Genomic DNA, 23,696 nt, shown 5'->3' with positions numbered 1-23,696 from the left:
CCAACACTGATATAAAACATTAGCCTATCCATTAAGCACATGTATTTTCTACATGGATACCAAGTTTTAAGTCAATCGGATGCATGGTTCGGTAGTTATAACGGAACATCCGCAAAAACCACTAGATTTATATATTAGTATAGGTTTTTTGAGAATAGCATTTCTTACATATAAATCTCTTGTGTAGGTATTTCAATCTGCAACGCAAAAAGTAAAAGAAGACCAGATGAGACAGGAGATGGAGATTGTGAAAAAATCGTTAGAAGAGACAAAGTCGATCCAAGACGACAAACAACAAGACGATCTACTTAAAAACTTAACGAGCAACCTGTCGTCCGCCGCCGGCCTGTTGGCACTAGTGCAGGCTTCTATACAGTCCACGTCAACTGTGACCGCTCCGCAGCCGACCTCAGATGTTGTCACCAGCAACATGCAACCTAAATCTTTCGGGGACCCTTCTGAAGCACCGTCGAAGCTCCTATTACCCTCCCAAACTCCTCAGAATGTAACTAATATTCCCCCTTGGGCACCGGAAGCGCAAATAAATACCTACAATATTAGTGAGCCGCATAATTATAACAATAACCAGACGAGAAATATGCAGAATAATACCGCGATCTATCCGCACCCGAATCAACCGGTCAGTCACGTCATTTATAATATGGGTCACAATGAAGTGTTGCGCCCACATCTTAACCAACCAAACATAAATAATCGAATGATGCGTCCGCTTCCGAACCAAGCAAACATTAATAATCATAACATGTCAGGCAATAACAGCATTCCTTCACTTATGGATTTGCCGAACAATATGAATCAGAATAATCTAAATGAAAACTATAATCAAGTTGTTGATCCTCCGGTGTGGAATCAACAACATTCGAATATACCAAATAACAGAGAGGCGGAGCGAGGTGTCGCCCACGATTACTTCAATCAAGCCAATTATATCCAAAGTCATCAAGGACAGCAAGCAAATTTGAATGTTATTTATGAAAAAAATCAACATCAGCAGATGCATGGGGTTAACGCGAAAAAGTTCAGAGGCAGAGGAAGAGGTGGGGGTAGAGGAAAGTTTGGAGCACCTCGAGGACGAGGCCGTGGCCGAGGAGCACCCCATTAATTTTATTTACACTTATGAACTATGACAAAGCATTTTGTGTATTAAAATATATTTATATATATATGTACACACATATATTAAGATTGTTTGTAAGAGTGTAATTAAATAAATAAAAATTCATGTAATTTTATATCAGTTCTTATTATTAATCGTATATTTGAAAATATATATATGATACACTGAATAGTTGAAAACATTAGAAAACACCCATCTCCAGAAGAGCGTCTATTTGTTCAGTTTCTGGGAGAATATCTAAATCAGTCGGTTCCGCCTTCATTTTGTTGGCTTTGGTGTCCAAAGTAAAAAATCTGAATAGTTTTGATAAATTTATAATTGAGTAGGCGGAATGCCCTAAACAATCTTCAACCATTTCCTTTAGCGTTTCGAATGCTGAGACAATCGTTGGAGGTACTGGTACTTCTGAAATAATAAATGCACAATTAATAATTTAAAATTATTCAGCTGCCTAATTAGAGTAATAATTGGTACTGCAGCACAATCCATTCTAGAACTGACAAATACTTTTTTTCTACAAGACTTCTTTTCATTTTCTATACCTTTTTCTATAATTCTGGCTCTAAAATAATGTATTATATTTGTTTCTAACACAATACTCAACAGTACCAAATTAAAAATATGAATGGTAAAATTGGTGTATATAAGTATTTTTTTATATCAAACTTATGTATCAAACTTTTTAAAAAACCCAGTTTCGTTCCGAAATAGATTAAATTTATGGCCTTACGAATTGAGTGATTTTATGTTCCAATGAAAGTTTATTTCACACTAGTAAAGTCCTGTCAATGTTCACTGTAATTTTCGCTAATTTTAGGGCATAAATGGTTCGTTAAAAAAATGGCGCGACATCTATAGTCGATTGATGGTACTATGACATACATTCCCTGAACTATTAAAAATGTACCAAGTTCACAATCGGATGGATTTAATATAGACGACAGACAAACAAACATGTACATTTATATATAGAACAGTAATCGTAAAGTTGACTTTTAACTATTAAAAAAACCATAACTTTTTATAGTATCAGCTGCATGCATATTTGGAAGTTTTTGTGTGAGAGAGAGTTAAGATCATATCAATAAGGGTTCAACTTACTTAATTTATTGCTTTTGCTGAGATCGAACAGAAACAAGAAAAAGTTTATCTGTAAATATAAATCTTTTTCTGTATATTCTCGAAACATGACCCCTTTCTCACATTGTCTACAAAGGGGGTAGCCTCCTGCGAACGTCTGAGGCAATCTCGCGGTACGGTGTCCACACGCCGGGTCTTCACACGATAACCAGCCCGCATAGTACTGTGCGTGGTACTGTCGAATTTGCAGGCTCAACTGATTTTGCACGCTAGATAAATAATCTAACGGCTTCACATTACACTTTTCATTCTGACAGCGATCTAAAAACGAAATGTTCTCTTTGTCCAGTTTATAGATCGATTCTCGTACTCTGTTCAAAGTTTTACAGTTTTCATCGACGCATTCGAAGACAAACTCTTTGCATTGTCGGTACTTTTCTTGTTCGTTCTCGACCTCATAAGTTTCCGAGTCGTTGGTTTCTCTTTTAACAGCTTGTTTGTATCCGGAGGGATCTAGGCCGAGGCAGTCTGCAACGCGGGCTGGATCCATGCCTTCTATTGGTTCGCATATTCTTGATATTACAGGATGTAGCTGATGTGCTAGATAATACTTAAAATCGACTTTGAGATGTTCGGAATTCTTTAATTCTTCTATGTGGTAAGCCCTTTGCGTGGCTGAGTTAGCGGTTCCATCTTCACATATAATGTAAGGCACAATGTCGCCTTTTTTGAATCTCCTACTGTTTTTACTGTTAAGCCTCAATGCCACTTGGACGTGAGATTGCGTATGTTTATCAGCGTATTCATTGGGGTTTTTAGTGAGTTGCTTTGTTATGGCTAAAACCGAGAGGGGCATTTTATTACCGATCAGATCGTCTTTTAATTTATTTAGATGATTTTGTATGCTTTCCAATCGATCATCGGGAGTCTGTTCGGAAAGGATTTGACTAAGAATAAATTTCCCGGCCTCGGCGGCCAGTTGTGACCAGTCTCGACGGACGATGTCTAAACCTTTGTGTTCTTGAGTGAAAACGAATTCGCCATTTTTATTCCTGCTGATTAAAACTGCCGCATATTTCTTTTTCTTTAACAGAAGGAGGTATCTGAACACGCCGTCTATGTCGAGTTCAATTTGTCTGTATTTTTTGTTTATTTCTTTTTTTAGATCCACTCCTATTTTGAAAACCGCGTCGTAATCTAGACAATTAGTGTTGATCATTATACTGTCCGTGTCGCCGTAGACAACGTCATAGTTCATTTTTTGGACAATTTCTTTTGTGTCCATCAGAATTTCTCTTCCTTTCATTGTGACGAGCGCCGCCAGCGGCTTCGCATAAAACCTAGAGTGCGAAAACCCGAGACATCCGTACATAGAGTTGGCCGTTAGCTTGAGGGCAGTTTGTCGGATGTTGTACTGTATGTATTGATCGCTCGCCAAATCCGGTGACTTCATTAACTTCTTGACTTCCCTTCTACTTTCAACCAATTTCCGTATTTGCGTGGGCAAAACACCTAAGTCGGTTTTCGGTGCTGGCAATATAAGGTTAGACACATCTTCATCGGACATGATCCCGTTTTTTCTTTTAATCGTCGTAAAGCAAATGTTATACTCTTGAATGATACTAGGATATAAGGAATTGAAGTCCATGAGTAGAATTAGTTTATCGTAGAAGCCTTTTTTTGGATCTAGTACCAGACCTCCGGAATAGGCCGCCTTTTTCTTTCCTTGTTTCTTGGGAGCGTTTGCACCTTCTTCTTGGTCTTCTTGAATTCCGTCTTCAGCAGTTGTCTTCTTGCCATAAATCTTATCAGGTACTATATAATTTTTCTCAGTGAAGGCGTGGAGCAATAAGAACTCGTTGCGTTCAGATCTGCCGCCGAGTAGGGTTCGAGACATGACGTTGCCCGCTATCTGCGTGATCTGAAGAGCCAGAGGTATAGCGTTGAGCTCGCACATTATCCTCAGCACGTACGACGCGTCCTGCATACTGAGCGACACGAGCTGGAATAAATCCCTACTGTTTTCATAGTACTTCGGTAAATCCTCGAGTGCCACATCGATACGCTCGCCCTCTTTCATTTTCAATACATTAGTGCAAAGGGTTTCGAGATCGAAACTCCGGGCCCTGATAAGTTCCATTGCGGATATCTTTACATCGCAAACTAAACGGCCCAAGAACGCGTCTTTCGCTGCGAATTTCCTCTGCGGAGCGACAGATCTCTTCAGACGGCCCAGCCGCGACCAGTTCGGTATGTTGAGGTCCAGTACGTTCCCTATGAGCAGGTCCTGTTGGAAACCTTGCAGGTCGTGACCGACCACCAAGTCCGGGTCAAGTTTCCAAAACTGCACCATGAAATAATTGAGGAGTTCTCTCTCTGTATCGCATTTGGTTAATTTCGTCGCTTTATATTGCGGTAGAGCCTGTTTTAGATCCAATGGCCATATTTCGTTACATTTTGTTATTACTGAAAAAAATAAAAATCTTTGTCAATGAAGAACAAAAAAAAAGGGTGCGTGTACTTATGTTCGCGCGTAAGAAGTTATACTTAATTTTTATTAAATTTATCTCTTTTTTTTTAATATTAAATAATAAATATGTAACATTAATAATTTATTAATATTTAGTATGAATTATATTAAATAATAATTTTGTCATTTATATTACTAAAAAATGAATGCTAATAACACTTTTTTTACGAGTGTACATGCGCGAAAGTTCACCTGCAGCTATATTCAGACTCGTCAAGTTACGTCGGTCGTATTGTAATGAGCGATTTAGTGGACAACTTCATTCTGTTAATTTTGTGTCACGGTGCGCGCGCATCGTAAAATTTCACTCTCATCAATTTTTCATAACGCGCCTAAAGAAGTATAACTTCAAAATCTATGGATTAACAAAAGAAAAGTTGCCTTACTGCTAAAATGCTGCTGAAACGGTGGATTCGGAGGCGACTTGTGTATCGGGAAACTGCTGTGAGTCAAGCAACTCAACATCACAATCTTTGTTTTTCGCGTTTTCGGATCCATAGTTGTGCGCATGTTTATCTGAAGCACGAATAGAACGTGATTACGTTATCAACCTCTTAACAGAGACAATAATCGGACACATTCTTAGTGTCACACAATTTTGTGTATGTTAAATTTAAGTTACATATGAGCCTAAATAAGTCTGTTTTATAGCAGTAGTAAAAGACATACTTTAATTATGTGTAAACCAGGAAAAACGAAAAAATACTAAGCGTAATATTTTATCAATACCATTTAAAAGTTTAACGCTGTTTATTAAGCCTTGCGCTTATCCCAGTGGTGGGTTAGAAGTACATTATAGTCAGAATTTTCTTAGAGTTTAGGATCATTAAATTAATAATGGATGCGTTTGAAAATGGTATTTACAGCAGTAGAACTTCGAACTTTGAGCACATTTAGGGCTGTATATTCATAGCATTTTTTTCTAAAGTTCGCCAAGCAGGGTGGCTCTTATAACATTGAACAGAAGAAATCATAGTCTAATTAAATTTAAAAAAATATATAATTCGAATCTATTATTACTTAATTAGTAGACTTACAGCAGCTGTGACTATCGGAGGTGGTTCTAAGTCACCGTCCGTTCGGACAACATTAACATGTTCCATCTTCTCACACGAGGCTTCCAATTTACACCAAGACACTTTGGCTTGGACGCTTTCCGGGTTCTTGATCTCAAGCCAACAGGGCCCTTTGATTTTCCTCTCTAGTAGGAATATTTCTAGTGAAGATGTGTTCGTTCCGAATATATGTGAGAATGTCAAATATTTTTTGTTGGTAGGAGGCGGAGGGAGAGTTGCCTGCAAGTATGATATCAGAAGTTGTATTAATTTATGTTTGTAAATGTTTGTTGTTTTTAGGAAGTATTCGGTCATGAATAATCTTTAGACTAAAAACTTTTAACGCTGAGTGGATATAACAGAATAATTCTATTATTATATGTGAATAAATAAGAAAAGCATTTTTTTTTTCATAACAAATCAAGACAAAACTTACCGAGTATCTAACTTCTAAATAATCAGATTGAGCTGGTATATCTGGCAAATTGAAACAGTAGTTCTTGGTGACCTTTCGTGATTTAAATTCTTGGAGACTGAGTTCACTTGCCACAGAACTATTGAACTCTTCATACATATCCATCATCGTCACCTCTTGTTCTGTTGGCTCAAGGGTTATTGGGTCAAGTTTCTGAAAAGTAATGTGAATTTGCATATTATATTTTTTATAGTAGTGATAATTTCTTTACCTGACTAAAAGGAAATTGCGTTCAACATAACATAGTCTCAGTAAAAAATAAATACATATACATCTATAGAATTTAGCCTGAGAGAATGGATGATATACTAAATTTTCTTGTAAATAATTTATTGGATTTTATTTACTGTAATTTTTTTAAACATTTTATAAACTTATTTATTTACAAAATGAATATACTACTGATGAGAGCTACCCTCGGTGGAGGACACAACCAAACTGCCACATCGCATTGCATAAATGCATATAACTTATGATTTCAGTATACATAACAAACAGAAAACATTTACCAGTAAATTCGATAGTACACTATGTGGTAAATGTTGTATTATTTTATGCGGGAGACATGAAATTTCGTACTTAAATTACAGTATTCAGCAACAGTTAGCATGTTAAAAATTAGAGGTTTTTTACTATGTGAGCTACCCTTCTATGACAAAGGGCCATCTTGGTTTAAATTGTAAGCCTGTTAGTGTAGACATTACAGTCTGTCTCTACCGTGAAGCAGTTTTGCATTCTAGTGTGAAGGGTAAGGCAGTAATTTAAATTAATTGAGATATCAATCTCATATTGCAAAGTGGGAAGCACTACGAGTCACACATATTTATAGCAATAAAAAACTTACATATTCTCTTGGCAACAGGAATATCTGCCTATTAACATTCTTCACAACAAGGCAGCATGATACACATCCAGCCTTCTTTTTTGATGGGTCAACATAAACTTTTCCAAATAGGTATATAACGCCTGGTTTTACAAACCGATCTTCCCATGCATCAAGCCAGTAAAATCTAAGCACTTTCTCCCCTGTTTCATTGGTTTGCAGTGGTAATTGACCATCACTTTGAACTGAAGACACAGTTTGGTTGTCACCTCCTTGTTCTGGCCATGTACTAGTCAATGGTTTCAGTTCTTTCGTAGTTTCTTTCTTTGGTAAAGGGAATATTTCAAATTCGTCATTGAAAAATTCATCAGTGATGTCTGTTGTAGGATTTTCGGTGATAGTTCCGGTGCTGACAGGCTCGTTTTTCACTTGGGACGTTTTTGCATCATTGCTGAAGTCATCGTCAAAGTCAATATCTTGTGTTTCAAATTCTTCTATATTAGGAGTAAGCGTTTCATTAAGTTCTTGCTTGATTTCTTTTTCAATGTTCCATTCTGGTTTCTTGATTTTCTTATTTGCAGGTTCATTTACCACATGATTTATCTGTGAGGTTAAAATAATATATTTGTTAATATTTGTAGGCTGTGGCTGTTACACTTTATTTAAACAAAAACAAACTTTACATGTAATAAATTATAGAATAGAGTTAATAGAATGATTGTTGTCTCCATGTTATTATCGAAGGTTTTATGGAATTACTAAGGAGTTGTTTCTTCTATAGCACTGGATATCATCTGGCTCTCTCTCACCCTCCATGCTAACCGGATTGCTATGATGTTCTATTTTAAACAAGGTTCGAAAAGTGTCCACAGGAGATTGGCTATGTGTAGCTCTGGTATTGCTGATGTCTACAAGGGGCAGAAACCACTAATCATTAGGTAGGTAATCTGTCATCATCAATAATATCAAGGATATTTAAAATACAATTAAAAAATATTTAACTTTACCATATTTACCATATTTTTTTCACACTGTACTGCAGATGTGTCTGGCTCAATACTTTCAGTCTGAAATAATAACAAGTTTTAGCTTGCTGTTGCAAATTATTTTAGTAATGTAACATCTGTTTTGTGTAGAGAGAACGATTTTCAATGGGTACATTCTGCATAAATACATTTCGTTATATATTTTCGACGACCTTTTAATGCGAAGTTTACTTTTCAAATTGTGTTACATGAATAAATTACTATTCAGTATCAGCTACTACAACATTTATACTTTTATAAATAATTATCCAATCAGGTTACAGGAAAAGCACAGAAGACTTAAATTTAGAACCAATACGTAACTAATTTAGGTATCGTCAAAACGCTATTTCGACAAAGCGGCGGGATATGATAATTCTCTTATTCTGGTCACTGCTAATTACATACTTTTTACATATCTTTGACATTTTTTGCTCTTCAAGCACCGGACCTAGTCGAACTCGTCGATAACGACAACCGAATTAACCAGTGACACAGCTGGCTGAGTTTCTTGCTAGATCTTCTCAATAGGTCGTGATTCTGATCTAGTGGTGAATTCTGCCAAGAACTGCTCGCGCTAAGGCTAGTGTTGGCAAATTCTCCAAGTATTTGGAATAGCCCCTTAGACTAACAGTTAATAACTCGATACAAATGAAAAAATGATACATGCCTCCTTTTCTTCCTTGAATGTTTTTAGTACAGAAGGTTTCTTGACGTTAGCAGAAAGACTTTTGAAGTAGTTTTGTGCATCTCTCTTACTTGTATCCACAATGTTAGTTTTAGTTATAGGCAGTGTAGATTTTACTACATTTGATGCAGTGTTAGCATCCAAATCAGATATAATATCAGATAAAATATTATCTTCTGAAATCTTTACATCCTGAAAGAAAGAAAAACAACATATTAAATTACTAATAAAAAATTAAGTTAGGATTCAAACATTACCAAGTTGCCAATTATTTGATAATATGTGCAATTAAACAGGGAATTTAGTTTAGAGAAGTAGTCAAAGTTGCTCAAGTACCAAATTAAATTAACCCTGTTTTTACTAGGATTACAGGTTATAAAAATATTTTTTTTTATTAATCTTTATTTCAGAAATATAAGGTTGGATCTATATTATGCAAAAAATTATTAAGTTTTTGCACTTTTCTCTTGGAATCTAGACTATAATTATATTTGTCATAGTCTGTAACTCTATAGAAGACTATAGTTTTTATATTTTTCCTAAAATTATCAGAAGGATGTCCCCGATACATAAGAACTAATTAGTACTTAAAATATCCTATCTAAAACATTATAATCATAGATATCAATGGATTGCATTCTTAAATATAAATTAAATAAATGAAATATAACAAACCTCTTTTTTCTTACTAGGCATGTTACCAATTAAGTTTCGTATATTCCCTTTTCCTGAGGACTGTGCTGCAACTTTGGCCTTCCTTTTCTGTCCTCTGCCTGTATCTTTACTATTTGTTGCTTCATAAGCATCATCATCATCATCAAATATCTCCCTTCCATCTTCAACATAGCCAGTACCATCTAAAAAGTTTGTTACATTAGTTGAATCTTCTAATACATATTTTTCACTCGTTAAGTATAGCCAGTATTGAAAACAAACATTACTGTGTCACTAATGCACATTTAATTTACAGAATGGATGTTTTCTCACTTGAAAATTTCAATTCGGTTTGTAGTCACTTTAAACATTTAATAAATAAGGATTTTGAAAATTTATATGTGAAACTTTTTTGAAAAGTCTAGTTAATATTATTAGTTGAAACTAAAAATTATGTACTGATTTGTAATATGGATTTACCATCTTCTATCCAATCGTCTTCTTGTCGCTGTAGAACTCTTTCTGTGTATTCTTTCTCGTCAACAGTGTCGTACACATTCTCAAGCACATCCACATCGTACTTATGCTTTACACCTTTCCCTTTTAATTGTTTTAGCTTCTCAAACGCCGAGAATCGACCGTGTCGGTCTGTTTTTTGTCGCTTCGCACGCTGAGCAGCTACAAACAGTAAATACATTTTGTTAAATGTTCAAGGAGTTTCGAAACTAAATGCATCCTAGATACAGACTTAAGTATTGCAGTACCTATTGAATCGGCCATTCTCTTTTAATAGCTTTTCTTTTGTACACATATATAAGTTTAAAACAATTTACATTTACAAGAAACACTAATATTTTGATTAGGTTAAATTCTTTTTAGATATTTTGGCGCGTATCCACTTTGAAAGCCTTCAGCTGTGATTGACATTTGATATTTGTATTCCGTTTTGCAACAGAAAGGGCGAGGATATCATACTATACAGTCGAATCTCTTTTCTAAATTAATTAATTAAAGTCTTCATGTTCTACTAAAGGATAAGGTATATGGTGTGAAATTTGCATGTCGTAGATTTCGTTTTTGCCCTTTTTTAGAAGACTTTTAATATGCGAGTTGTTCCCTTTACCTATCCATTTAGAAATAAAAATCTTCTTAGTTTCACAAATTTCGCGCCAATTTGTAACTGTCAAAAAACATTTGTTGTGATGCTTGTGATCGGTGCTGGTGATACATTTGTGATTAGTATTTGAAGACAGCAATTATTCGAATAACATATTTCTAACATAATGGCAATGCGTGATTACACTGCAGATAAAGGTACTTGAAGAAGATCGAGCATATTACCAAAATTATGAACGATTAAATAATTTCAATAAACCTTTACAGAATCTTTCAAGAACTTTTTCGTTGATTTTTGTCAAACTGATGATGAAGGAAAAAAGTATTTTAAATATGCTGAACAACTTACTAAAGTTGCACACAGAGAACAGGTAAGATTGTTCGGTTCATAATAATAATAAAAATACAATGCTATGTTGAGGTTAGGGTAGTTGTAGTTTCTAGTTCTTTGAATGATATAATAATATAATTTCACTTATTTTATTGCTGGGACAATTTTTCCAGTTTTACTATAAGGTATAATTGTTATCTTATTGTAAACTATCGCAGGATCAAGATAATGATTATTAGCAGATAATGAAGATTAGTTTATTTATGTGTATACAGTTATTAGGATAACAGAAAGTTAGGATTAAAAAAAATTATAGCTTGTTGTATGAATTATACTTTAAATTACCGAAATTTTTATGTAACTGAAATCAAACTAAACTAAACCTCAATACACATCATGACTGCCTGCTTAGGGCACACAGGAAGCAAGAAGACGTTAATAACAAAAACTAATTTTTTATTATAGATAGCATTTGAAGTTGACTTGGATGATTTACATGAGATGAATGAAGATTTGACTGAGGCAGTCAAACAAAATACCAGAAGATACACTAATATGGTGTCAGACGTGGTTTATGAAATGCTGCCTGATTACAAATTCAAAGAGGTAAGCATTGATATAATTATGCAAAGCTTAAAGATTGTAGCAAAAATGGGAAAAAGCAATTATACTAACAATAACAGAAAGCATTTATGTGCAAATTGCTGCGTAAATGTACATAATGTATGTGACCTTATAATTTCATTCATTGTATAAAATGAATAGAATATTTTTCATTACGTGTGTTGCACATTACAGTTGTGTTACACAAATATAAATAAAATGAATTATCAAATAAAATTTTATATAAAATTGTTTTCACATGCAATGTTTGTTTCGTTAAAGCTAATGCTTAATTATTCTAACCACTGGACATTGCAACACAAAAAACGGTTCTGCTATTGTAGTCTTTCCTGAGCTATTAGTGTTTGAATGTTATATCACAGTATAATATAACTCAAAATTAAAAAAACAAATTATATAACAATATCAGGTAGTAGCAAAGGATTCCTTGGATGTATACATTGAGCACAGAATTATGTTGGAAGCCAGAAACCACAGGATTCCTGGAGAAATGAGGGATCCTAGGAACAGATACCCACCAGAGCTCATCAGGAGATTGTAAGTTGTTTTTATATTAAGTTCTGAGAATTTTTAACTGTAAATAAACAAGTATACTGGTAATACATTTAGGTTTGTCTAACTTATGAGAGATTTTTTCTTAAGAATTGATCCTTTATATTCCTTTATATGAGTTAGATTGAGGTTTGGATTGTATAAAAAATACATTTAAAACTTTTATTTACCTAATTTGATTTGTCATCCCACTCACTCATATTAAATAGAAGAATAGATTTTAATTTAAAGTCAAATTAAATTGCCATATTATGAAATAACAATTTGTAAAATAAGTATTTCTTTATTTTAGTGAAGTGTACTTCAAAGACTTGTCAACATCGAAAAGTGTACCTATCAGAGAAGTTAAGGCTGAACATATTGGGAAACTAGTTACTGTGCGAGGTACATATTATAGTATAGTCATGTTGCATATACGAATATAGATATTTATCTATATTTCAATTAAAAAATAGATTTCTTAATGTAGTTAATCACTGCAACCCAATAACAACCTCTAGGAGATGCTTCATTAACCATGCAATCACATCACATGTTTCTAGGGATCTACTACAAACTTAATCTTCTATTGAACAGGTAACATTAATTAATTGGAATTGTCATTAGGGTGTAATTCAGGATATTGTACTGATTTATTTCTATTTGATTATAGATTAAGCTACACCTAATCTATTTATTGATTAATAAAAATTTCAAAAAAAGCAAAATTATAAATAGTTCTCTCCTACACTTCACATAATAGTGTTTGAGATCTTCTTTTTTTTATTGATAAATTCTGTGCCAAAAGATAACACTTACATAGTACACAACAGTTACAGTACACACATACAGTTACAAGATTACAAAATGTTATAAAATAAAAATAAAAATAAGAGTTATTCAAACTTAACAACAAATACCAATAATTACAATTGAATAAGTATAGTTTTTGAAGAGACACCGGTGTGGGTTTTACTGATAATGATGATGAACATTCTTTGCCGTTTCTGGATTTCAGCAGAGTCAGGGGTAAAGGCACTGTATGCTGCAGGAATTGAAATATATAGAGATATATAAACAGACAAAAATATGTAACAATAAAATACATATATACCCTACGATAAAGTCTCAATAGATAAGAGATTTGTTAAATATCTATATATTAATACCTGAAGAAAAAACTTTGTACCCCTTTTTACGGAAATTGCTTCGACGGAGGAGTATGAAATTTCCCACACTTATAGAGAATATAGAGAAGGAGTGCACAATGCTTTTTTTTTTTAATTATGCATTTATAATACATTAAATTAATAAAAAAACATTACACATACTACCATGTATCTGACACCCACACACTAATATTAATATTGTTTATCTTTAATATTATTTGTCTATAGTGTAGTCTTTGCGAAATCTGTGATTATAGAAGTATAATAGTCTTTGACAATAGAACCATAATAATATTCAAACTTATAATTTCAATTAATTATAGTCGAATTTCGACTACTGCGGGATTACTAGTTAATTTAAGTTTGTGTTCAGGTATAGTGACTCGGTGCACGGACGTGAAGCCGCTGCTGGTGGTGGCGACGTACTCGTGCAGCGCGTGCGGCGCCGAGACGTACCAGCCGGTGCGCGCGCTGCAGTTCACGCCGCCGCCCGCCTGCACGGCCGACGACTGCCGCCTCAACAAGACCGCCGGACAGCTACATCTGCAGACCAGGGGTTCTAGGTTCCAGAAGTTCCAGGAGCTTAAGATACAGGAGCACGTATGTACATATAAGTAGTGCTTCACCTTCACTCATAAACCTGTGAAGTGTGCCGTGCCTATTATTCCAGTGAAGTCGTGTCATCACTGGTGGTAGGACCTCTTGGGAGTCCGGACGGGTAGGTACCACCGCCCTGCCTATTTCTGCCATGAAGCAGTAATGCGTTTCGGTTTGAAAGGTGGGGCAGTCGTTGTAACTATAGTGAGACCTTAGAACTTATATCTCAAGGTGGGTGGCGCATTTACGTTGTAGATGTCCATGGGCTCCAGTAACCACTTAACACCAGGTGCGCTGTGAGCTCGTCCACCCATCTAAGCAATATAAAAAAATATAAAAAATATAAGTAGTGCTTCACCTTCACTCATACACCTGTGGAGTGTGCCTTACACTTACTGCTTAGTTACTGGAGTTTAGCGGTTACTGTAGTCTATAGACATCTACAACGTAAATGCGCCACCCACCTTGAGATATAAGTTCTAAGATCTCAGTATAGTTACAATGGCTGCCCTACCCTTCAGACCGAAACGCTTCACGGCAGAAATAGACAGGACAGTGGTACCTATCCGCGTGGACTCACAAGAGGTCCTACCACCAGTAATTACGCAAATTATAATTTTGCGGGTTTGATTTTTATTACACGATGCTATTTCTTCACCGTGGATGTCAATTATGAATATTTGTTGAGCACTTATTTCATTAGAAAAATTGGTACCCGCCTGGGATTCGAACACCGGTGCATCGCTCGAAACTTTTTTTTATTGTCCTTGTAGGCAGACGAACATAGGGCCCACCTGATGGTGAGTGGTTACCGTCGCCCATGGACTTCAGCAATGCCAGGGGCAGAGCCAAGCCGCTGCCTACCGCTCCACCGGATGTCTTATCCTTTAGGCCACGACGACTTGAACGAATAGTTAATGTTTCCGCGCGGACTCACAAGAATGAATATTCAGTTTGATACGAAGAACTTGTGGATGTAATTTTAAAATTATTTGGTTTTTTTTTACAAATTAGTGATTTAGTGATTCTTCTAAGTATAACATCAATTATATAAAAATTACTTAGACTGCTTTGTGTTTGGTGCATCCTACAGTCCGACCAAGTCCCGGTGGGGCACATCCCGCGCCAGCTGTCCGTGTACTGCCGCGGGGAGACGACGCGGCGAGCGCAGCCCGGAGACCACGTCGCCATCACCGGACTCTTCCTGCCGTTACACAACGTTGGCTTCCGGCAGATCATGCAGGGATTACTCTCGGACACATATCTTGAAGCCCACGTAATTACACTTGTTTATGTCTAGCTTTTTGATATGTATATTTTTTTGGAACGATGTTCCTTATGGGACGATGCGGAGGGGTACCCTAACCGGGAAAAAACGTCCGTAACGTAAGATTTTTATTAGTAATGCACTCAGTGTACGACTTAACTTTGTAATAACGTACAAAAAATTACATATTTTTTATCATTCATTGACCACGATCTCAAGGTGTTCGTTTGCGCAATACAGTAACTGTTATGCAAACAACCGTGAATGAAGTGTACCACAATAAGTTCGCACGTTACCGAATGACCGTGGGTTGTTGCGAAACGCCCCGTTTTATTTTCTTTATACCTCAAACTTAAAATTAATATTTTTATAATAAAGAAACTTCGTTCCTATCCGGTGTCCCACGACACTACACATCTTTTATATATTCAATCTCTATCACATGCAGGTACGGAAAGAATCTGGAAATGTTTTAATGGGCGACGGTAACCACTCACCATCAGGTGGGCCGTATGCTCGTCTGCCTACAAGGGCAATAAAAAAAAAAAAAAAAAAAAAAAAAAAAAAAAAAAAAAAAAAAAAAAAAAAAAAAAAAAAAAAAAAAAATTTACAAAACCTATCATCATCGTTCAAAACAAAATAAAAAAAAACCTGATGAGGTCTCAACTATCAGAGACAACAGACATTAAAACTTTAAATATTTTAAAATACTCAAAAATGTTAAATCATCTAACTCGATGTAATTTTAGTCTGTATCGTGCCTCAACCAAAGTGACGAGAGTGAGTTGGCGGAGGCTCTAACGGAAGAAGAATTGGCAGAACTGGCCGAAGAGGACTTATATTCACGCATGGCACGTAGTCTTGCCCCCGAAATATATGGACACGAAGACGTGAAGAAAGCCTTGCTATTGCTACTCGTCGGTGGAGTTGATAAGTTAGTGGTTTTTTAATACTAATGAAATTTGTAGTAATTTTGTTATGTGGGTCATGACTTCGTTAGAAAAAGACAAAATTAATGTGAACCCTAAATGTTGCAGAATTTATAATTTTTTAAAAAACATAAAAAAATTGCGTAATGTTATAAAACCTTGTGGAAAGGTAAGGAAATTGTTTCTACGCCATGTAAATAAGATACATTTTTATAAATTATGTATCTTTTTTATTATAAACTATAAATTGACAGCTATAACGCTTCTATTACTTCTATAAAAATCCTATTAAAAATACAGGTATAGTCGGATTTTTTATTAGACGAAGTCAACTGACGTTTACTGTGTTGTCAGTTTTTGATGAAATAAAAATAGTGTTGTGACAAAGTGAACGTATGAAAAAACTCCTGAATTAATGAAATTGCCTCGATTGTCTAGTGAATAGTTGGTGTGCCGAATTGCCGATATCGGGTACGGGGTTCGTATTTTAGGCGTGCTTTGTACATACCAACGAGTTTTCGACGAAATATTATGTTCCTATAGTATCTACCTGTACTGAATACCGAGTGTTTTAAACATTAAGAAAAACATTGCGAGGAAGCTTGTAAGACTGTCCTATTTCCAATACATCATATAGTTGAAATTATAGATGTATAAAATATAAGAATTATGGGTAGGTAATGAAAATAAAAAAACTGATACTACTAGTAACATATATTGGAGCACTTTAATACAATTTTATTGTAAAATATAAATAATATTCTTTTATAGTTTGAAATTAATGATTAACTCTTCACACTCATTGTTCATTCATGTGATTGAACGAGAACTGAACGCATCACTATTACTTTAAATATAGCAACATTATTTCACAAAGTGACATTAGCTACTGTCAGCTGGCTTCGTCTAATTAAAAATCCGACTATAAACACCGCTAACACACATACACAATGTACAGAAAGATTCTGGAAAATATAATTTTAATCGTATATGACTTTTTAATCAAATTTCTATTACAATTAGATCTGTTAGTAATTATATGTTCTCATATTTTTCAAATCGTAGTAATTCAAATCCCTTTTACGGTTTAGTTTTGCAACATTGTTTAAATTGCTTTTTTTGAATTATAATTTGTTCAGACGTCCAAACGGAATGAAGATTCGTGGCAACATCAACATCTGCTTGATGGGCGATCCTGGTGTTGCGAAGTCTCAGCTGCTCAACTACATCGACAGACTCGCCCCCAGGAGCCAGTACACCACGGGCCGGGGCTCCTCGGGCGTCGGCCTTACTGCTGCTGTTTTGAAGGTAAGTGAATATTACAGTTTGGTTAAAAATCGGTACAAAAGTTTTTATCCTAGTAGTTGGGGTTGCCAGTGGTTTCCTATAAATGTTGTGTTTCAATTATGGCAAGTTTGAATAGATCAAATACTAAAATGTTCTCAAGTTGTATTTTCATCCTTAATACATACACATGTAGCAGCTATTTGTAACTATACTTGGAACTTATATCTCAAGGTGGGTGGCGCATTTACTTTGTAGATGTCTATGGGCTTCAGTAACCACGTAACACCAGGTGCACTGTGAGCTCGTCCACCCATCTATGCAATAAAAAAATATAAAAAAATAGCAAGAGTTCTGAGTCAGTGTGTTAAGGAAATTCAGAATTTTTCTGTTGCATTTCCTTTTTTGTAATCTCCGTTTGCTTCTTATCGACGCTTGGAAGGCAAACGTGACCAAGCGACAATGCGTAAACTTTACAGTAGACAAATTTAAATTTGAAATACCCGAAGAAAAAATTTTTTTTAACGAGAAATATATATTTTTTGTGCATCGAATATGATTATTGCCTATAATTTATCTATAAAGCAGTTATTGTCGCTTAGTCACGTTTGCCTTTCAAGCGTCGTTATGTTCCGTTATGCTCTGTCATGTTTTGTTGAATTAAATTGTAACGTGGTCGGCGTGTGCCCAGGACCCATTCACCGGGGAGATGATGCTAGAGGGCGGCGCGCTGGTGCTGGCCGACCAGGGTGTCTGCTGTATCGACGAGTTCGACAAGATGGCGGAGAACGACCGCACAGCCATACACGAAGTTATGGAACAACAGACCATAAGTATTGCGAAGGTAATCTGATAATTTTATGTAAGATTTAAATTTATGGTAATTATTACAAATTCGTCGTATCTACAAGGGTGTTCGAATCCCGCAGGCGGGTACCTATTCTTCTAATGAAATACGTACTTAACAAATGTTCATGATTGACTTCCACGGTGAAGGAATAACATCGTGTAATAAAAATGAAACCCACAAAATTATAATTTGCGTAATTACTGGTGGTAGGACCTCTTATGAGTCCGCGCGGGTAGGTACCACCGCCCTGCCTATTTCTGCTGTGAAGCAGTGATGCGTTTCGGTTTGAAGGGCGGGGAGCCGTTGTAACTATACTGAGAACTTAGAGCTTATATCTCAAGGTGGAGGGCGCATGTACGTTGTAGATGCTCCAGTAACAATAAGCAATAAAAAAAGAACTTAAGCCTCATTGCTCCGTACTAACTATGGTAAGCTTATACAGACCACTTTTGCGCTGACGGTATCATTTATGCTTATTATTTTGATTATAAATTCGGTTTGTAAATATTGCTTCAATCGTGTGTGCTGCAGGCGGGTATAATGACGTGCCTGAACGCGCGCGTGTCGATCCTGGCGGCCGCCAACCCGGCGTACGGCCGCTACAACCCGAAGCGGACCATCGAACAGAACATACAGCTGCCGGCCGCGCTGCTCTCGCGCTTTGATCTGCTCTGGCTCATACAGGATAAACCCAATCGGTTAGTATACGTAGCTACTTATGCGTTTTATACAACACAAACGAATTTACGTTTGAGTCTGGGAAAAATCAAAATCAAAATATTTAAAAAGTAAAATATTTCAACACTTTAAATAATCCTCCAGATTATCGTGATTCGTTTTAAGGAAAAATTCTTAATATCTAGTATGACGTAGTATGACCATGTTGCAATTTATTAGATCGTCTCATTGATTAAATGATCAGAAATGTACGTGTGTAGTGTACAATGGATCCTAGCTTAATTCCTTTTGGAGAGTGTAAGTTAAAGCATTGTAAGATTTAGAATTCGCGAATTTGATCTGCTTGTTCTTATCCGATAAATGTTTCCAGTATCTGTAAAAGAAAATCCTAGCTCTTTGACTATTATATAATATGTTGAAATTAAACAACATTTGGAATTGACAGCGAGAAAGATTTAGAGCTGGCGAAGCACATAGCGTATGTGCACCAGCACTCGACCCAGCCGCCCAGCAGCGTCCGCGCGCTGTCCATGAAGCTGGTCCGGCGCTACGTGGCGCTCACCAAGCGCAAGGAGCCCGCCGTGCCGCGCGCGCTCGCCGACTACATCGTCTGTGAGGCCGCCGCATCTCAATACTACTCCTTGATATCGTGCCATAGTCCACTCAGTTCACCGGATCTTCGCGCGTTTCCGATCCGGTGGTAGATTCTGTGAAAGACTGCACTTGCAAGGGCAAGCTGTCAGCAACGTCCTCAGGCTAGAGTCCCATGAGCTCACCTATTCTCCCGGATACGCTGGCATACCCTAGACATAAATAAGTATATGATTAAAATTATTATACCATAGACTATTCATGTATTAGACGTGATTGATACTAGTATCGACATGAACAAATAAGATTTTATTTAGTACAATAGACATACAATGACAAAGTATACAAAAAACTACATATTACAAATACGAAAGACGTTATAGATTTATTAAAATTGGCATTTTGGAGGTACATATTCGACAAAGGGAAGATCTTCGGTGATTTTGCTCGGACCAACGGTCCCAATATTGTTTTTTAGAACTTGTATATATCCAAACTTGTTTTGAAAATGTCGTTAGCGAGATTCAGGCGTGTGTCAAATATCTTTAGTTATAAGATAGCTACAAATTTATGTCATAAACTGATTTCAAATATTTCAAGTCAAATATTTTAGTTATTATCTGTTTTAGTTATTATCTTAGATAAATACTTTGTTAAAAACGTTCAAAGCACATTATATGCAGAGTGAAGTTAAACGAAAGTCGATTCATTGGGAAATTTGAATGAGCCGTGTATTTTCCCGACAGCCTCATACGTCGAGCTACGGCGTGAAGCTAGGAACGCACGTGACGTCACATTCACGTCAGCCAGGAACTTGCTCGCCATACTGCGCCTCTCGACCGCACTCGCAAGGCTCAGGTAAACTAAAAAAAATTATTAAACTCCATTCCAACACAGGTATATTATACTACAATGTGAATACGGCTATATTAGTATTAGTGCTCGCTTAATCATCGGAATTCGATCATAATCACTGACATCGAAATATTTACTTATGTCTAACACTTGTGCTTTCCACTTAACGTACGCTATTTACGGTTGATGTCCTTGGGCTACGGTAACCACTTAACACCAGGTGGGTTGTATAATCACATATGGACAAAAAGTTACGCTAGGTGACGCGCGAGTAGTTTCAATAAATCTATTATTTTAATAACCGGATATCCGACTTTGTGCCTGTTAATTTCGGTATTGACAACGATGTAGTTTATATTTTGTTTATGGAGAATAACTAAATATTTATTGCAGATTATCAGACGTCGTTGAAAAGGAGGACGTATCTGAGGCAATTCGTCTCGTGGAGATGTCAAAGCAATCCCTACAACACGTGGAAGAAAACGTTCAGAGGTAATCGGCCCCTTCTCAAGCGACCTCCATCGAGGCGGGTGTGAACTAATAGACACGTACTGCGGTCTCATCCGCGTTCAATTTTGATAATGAGAATAAATGGAACGCGCTGCATGCTCTCGAGACAAAGAGTTGATTGTGTCGGTCTCTCTCATCCGTAAACTACAGGTCGATTTGTAGTTAGATAGTTGTTTTAGATATTTGTAGTATTACATATTACATATACATACATAATACATATGTTGGTACGTAAAATTAAAACTATCGAACAGGCTGTCATATTTAAACAGCTGTGCAGATCTAGTTACATATCATAGTGCGAATTCTCGTTCAAATCAGTTTAGTCACTTTGCGTGATTAATTAAGAAACATTCCGGCCTACGAACTTGCACACTTCTAATCTTAGTATAGGTTACCTATACCTTATTTATATCGACACCAAAATGCACTAAACGACCTCACGAACACTGACTACATGGTAATAAACTATGGATGTAATATTTAAAAATGAACATTTGCACATTTGTTTGTAATCTAGTCGCTGGCGCCTGAAATGTTCGATACATTAAAATCTTTGTATAATCGCTTTGTTTGTTCGTATGTACCATGTATAGCACAGTGATGTAAACTATAAATAAATAAATGTAGAATTAGGAAGAACGGAACGTATGAAAAGAGTGTGGAACGGAGCGTTAAGGTGTGAGTAAAAAAAAAACAGTGAGAAAGGGAAAAGAGAATGATAGAGAAGAGCAAGATGGCGAAGACGATTGAATGAGCAAAGCGTAAAAAAGGTTTTTAACTATTATAATTAAAAGATTGAAAAAAGGACTATATAAGTGCAAAAGCGGAATAGTTTTATTTTATGTGTCATGGTCCCAATTCTACTTTATGTATATATATTTTAAATCATGTTTTGCATATTTAATATATAAACAATAATAGGTAATATTTTCTAATTAATGAATGTATTTGACTCAGGGGTATAACGTCAACGGACCGTATATTCGCGATAGTGCGCGACCTGGCCGGCTCCAACAAGACCGTCAAAGTCGCCGATGTCATCGAGAGGTGCGTCGACAAAGGATTCAAACCAGATCAGGTGACAAAATTATATCTGTAGATTTCATGAACAATTGATGAGTAGGGGACTTTTTGGCGGGAACGCGAGGAGTGAAGTTGTGAGATTTATTTTATTTTGTCTATTTAATTTTTCTTCAGGTTTAAATGTGTAATAACAGTGGTTTATTAACTGTTTAGTATCTGTGAAAGTGCACAAATGTGGGAAAATGAAGCAAAGCCGGTGAACGTAACTTCTCGAATCCTCCAAAAAGTCCACTGAAAAAGTCTCAGTAAATGACCATCATTTTACTGAGATTATATTTCATCTCATATCATCTCATTTCATTTCATTTCTTTTCATGCCATGTTTCATATTAATCAACTTCATTTCGTTTCATAATATAATTTTGGATATAAAAAAGTTTTCATTGAAATTAAAATAAGACTTGACCTAAAGGTCTTAGTTACCAGGTCATAAAATCCCTTAATCGGTTCTTATTCAGTCATAGTTTTTGTTCGTCACTCGAGGGAGTTAACCTCGTATGTTAGCTGACAAGGCCGTCTTTACAAGGCTAGCAGTTTAGATGCGTAGATCCATTTGCCTATATGGATATGAGTTAATCATCATCATACTTTACGCCATATCATTTATTTAACAAACATAAAATATCGTTAAGATTTAGATGCGTTAGAATTTATTTTTTACACAAAGGTTGTTAAAGAGACATGAGAAATAAAAATAATGTTTATTTAGCAAAATTTTAAAACGTGCTTAGTAAAATAATAAGTATGATTTTTTCCGGTGCATTTGGTATCTATATATTATTACATATCCAGTAAACTCGAGAGCCGTTTGGCGACATTGACCACTCTGACAAACATAGTTATGTTAATGTGGGATAGGTGGCGCTGCCGCCAGTGATTCTTATTTTTCAAACCATAAGTCGAAAAGGAAATCTATTTACGTATAATATATGTATATTCACCTAAAATTATCTTACATATAGTAGTTAGCTTTTTGAATCGTCTTATGAATTTAATGTTTTAATTAGCGACCCGCCCTCGCTTCGCTTTGGAAACATTAAATTTTATTATTGATAGCTAAGTCCCGCGATGTTACTCGCGGTTATTGTCGTACCGCGGGTGACGCCGCGGGGCGAAGCTAGTCTAAAAAAAAGTAGTCTAAGTTACTCTTTATATCATCAGCTACCTATCAGTGAAAGTCTCATCAAAATCGGCCCAGCCGTTCCAGAGATTAGCCGGAACAAACATACAGACAGACAAAAATTGTAAAAAATGTTATTTTGGTGTATGTATCGTATATATATTCATACGCATGTAGTAAAAAGCGATTATTTCAATGTTACAAACAGACACTCCAATTTTATTTATATATGTATAGATATAAGATTGCTTTCTATTGCGGACTCATAACCTGCGATATTCCCGCACAGGTGGACGCTTGCATCGAAGAATACGAGAACTTGAACGTGTGGCAAGTGAACCAGGTGCGGACCAAGATAACGTTCATGTGATGCCTGTCCGCTTCTCGGAGTGTCCGCCGCCTCGGTACTAGTTGTAAGTTCATTTAATGTATGAGCGTGTATGAATTTGGAATCTTGAATAAATGATGATTTTTTTTAAATATATTAGTTTATTTGATACTAATATGCCACCGGAGTATAGTTCATCCATACTACCTGGAGCCACTGCGGTCATCCACAGTGCGTTTCCAGAGGTTTTTATTATGTATGGAATGAGCTCCCCTCCACGGTATTTCCCGAGCGCTATGATATGTCCTTCTTTACGAGCCACGAGGAGAGTATTAAGCGGTAGGCAGTGGCTTGGTTCTGCC

General features: G+C 36.0%; 3 protein-coding genes across 4 annotated transcripts in view; 2 read left to right on the top strand and 1 right to left on the bottom strand.

The window, feature by feature from the left end:
* Positions 1-1,253, top strand: part of LOC101741942 (uncharacterized protein CG7065) — a 31,206-nt gene extending 29,953 nt beyond the window's left edge. Inside the window, exon 21 of the mRNA XM_012697349.4 lies at positions 188-1,253. Coding sequence (XP_012552803.2) covers positions 188-1,123 — 936 coding nt within the window. The 3' untranslated portion in view covers positions 1,124-1,253. The remainder of the gene's footprint in view (positions 1-187) is intronic.
* Positions 1,246-10,426, bottom strand: LOC101743300 (DNA polymerase alpha catalytic subunit). 2 transcript variants are annotated; one of them, XM_012697347.4, is made up of 11 exons: positions 10,233-10,426; positions 9,949-10,146; positions 9,490-9,671; positions 8,797-9,006; positions 8,109-8,168; positions 7,123-7,704; positions 6,240-6,431; positions 5,786-6,043; positions 5,135-5,264; positions 2,240-4,684; positions 1,246-1,543 (listed from the first exon to the last, which is right to left on the bottom strand). In XM_012697347.4, exons 1-11 carry the CDS (start codon positions 10,246-10,248, stop codon positions 1,320-1,322), a joined length of 4,497 nt encoding a protein of 1,498 aa, XP_012552801.1. In that variant the 5' UTR covers positions 10,249-10,426; the 3' UTR covers positions 1,246-1,319. The 2 variants fall into 2 exon arrangements, with proteins under 2 accessions (XP_012552801.1, XP_012552802.1); XM_012697348.4 differs by having other exon boundaries at positions 8,118-8,168.
* A 325-nt stretch (positions 10,427-10,751) lies between these two features.
* Mcm7 (minichromosome maintenance complex component 7) lies at positions 10,752-23,376 on the top strand. Its single transcript, NM_001043453.1, is given in 18 exon segments — positions 10,752-10,782; positions 10,852-10,955; positions 11,381-11,521; positions 11,949-12,076; positions 12,384-12,475; positions 13,613-13,839; positions 14,930-14,949; positions 14,951-15,008; positions 15,011-15,112; positions 15,853-16,037; positions 17,172-17,340; positions 18,008-18,160; positions 18,698-18,864; positions 19,290-19,456; positions 20,182-20,293; positions 20,684-20,782; positions 21,761-21,881; positions 23,296-23,376. Coding segments are annotated over 18 exon segments (2,157 nt in total).
* Positions 23,377-23,696: the final 320 nt, after the last annotated feature.

This window comes from Bombyx mori, chromosome 15 (assembly GCF_030269925.1).
Source record: "Bombyx mori chromosome 15, ASM3026992v2".
Lineage (NCBI taxonomy): Eukaryota > Metazoa > Arthropoda > Insecta > Lepidoptera > Bombycidae > Bombyx > Bombyx mori.
Note: the sequence above shows the minus strand (reverse complement) of the source record. Positions and strands in the feature narration are given on the sequence as shown.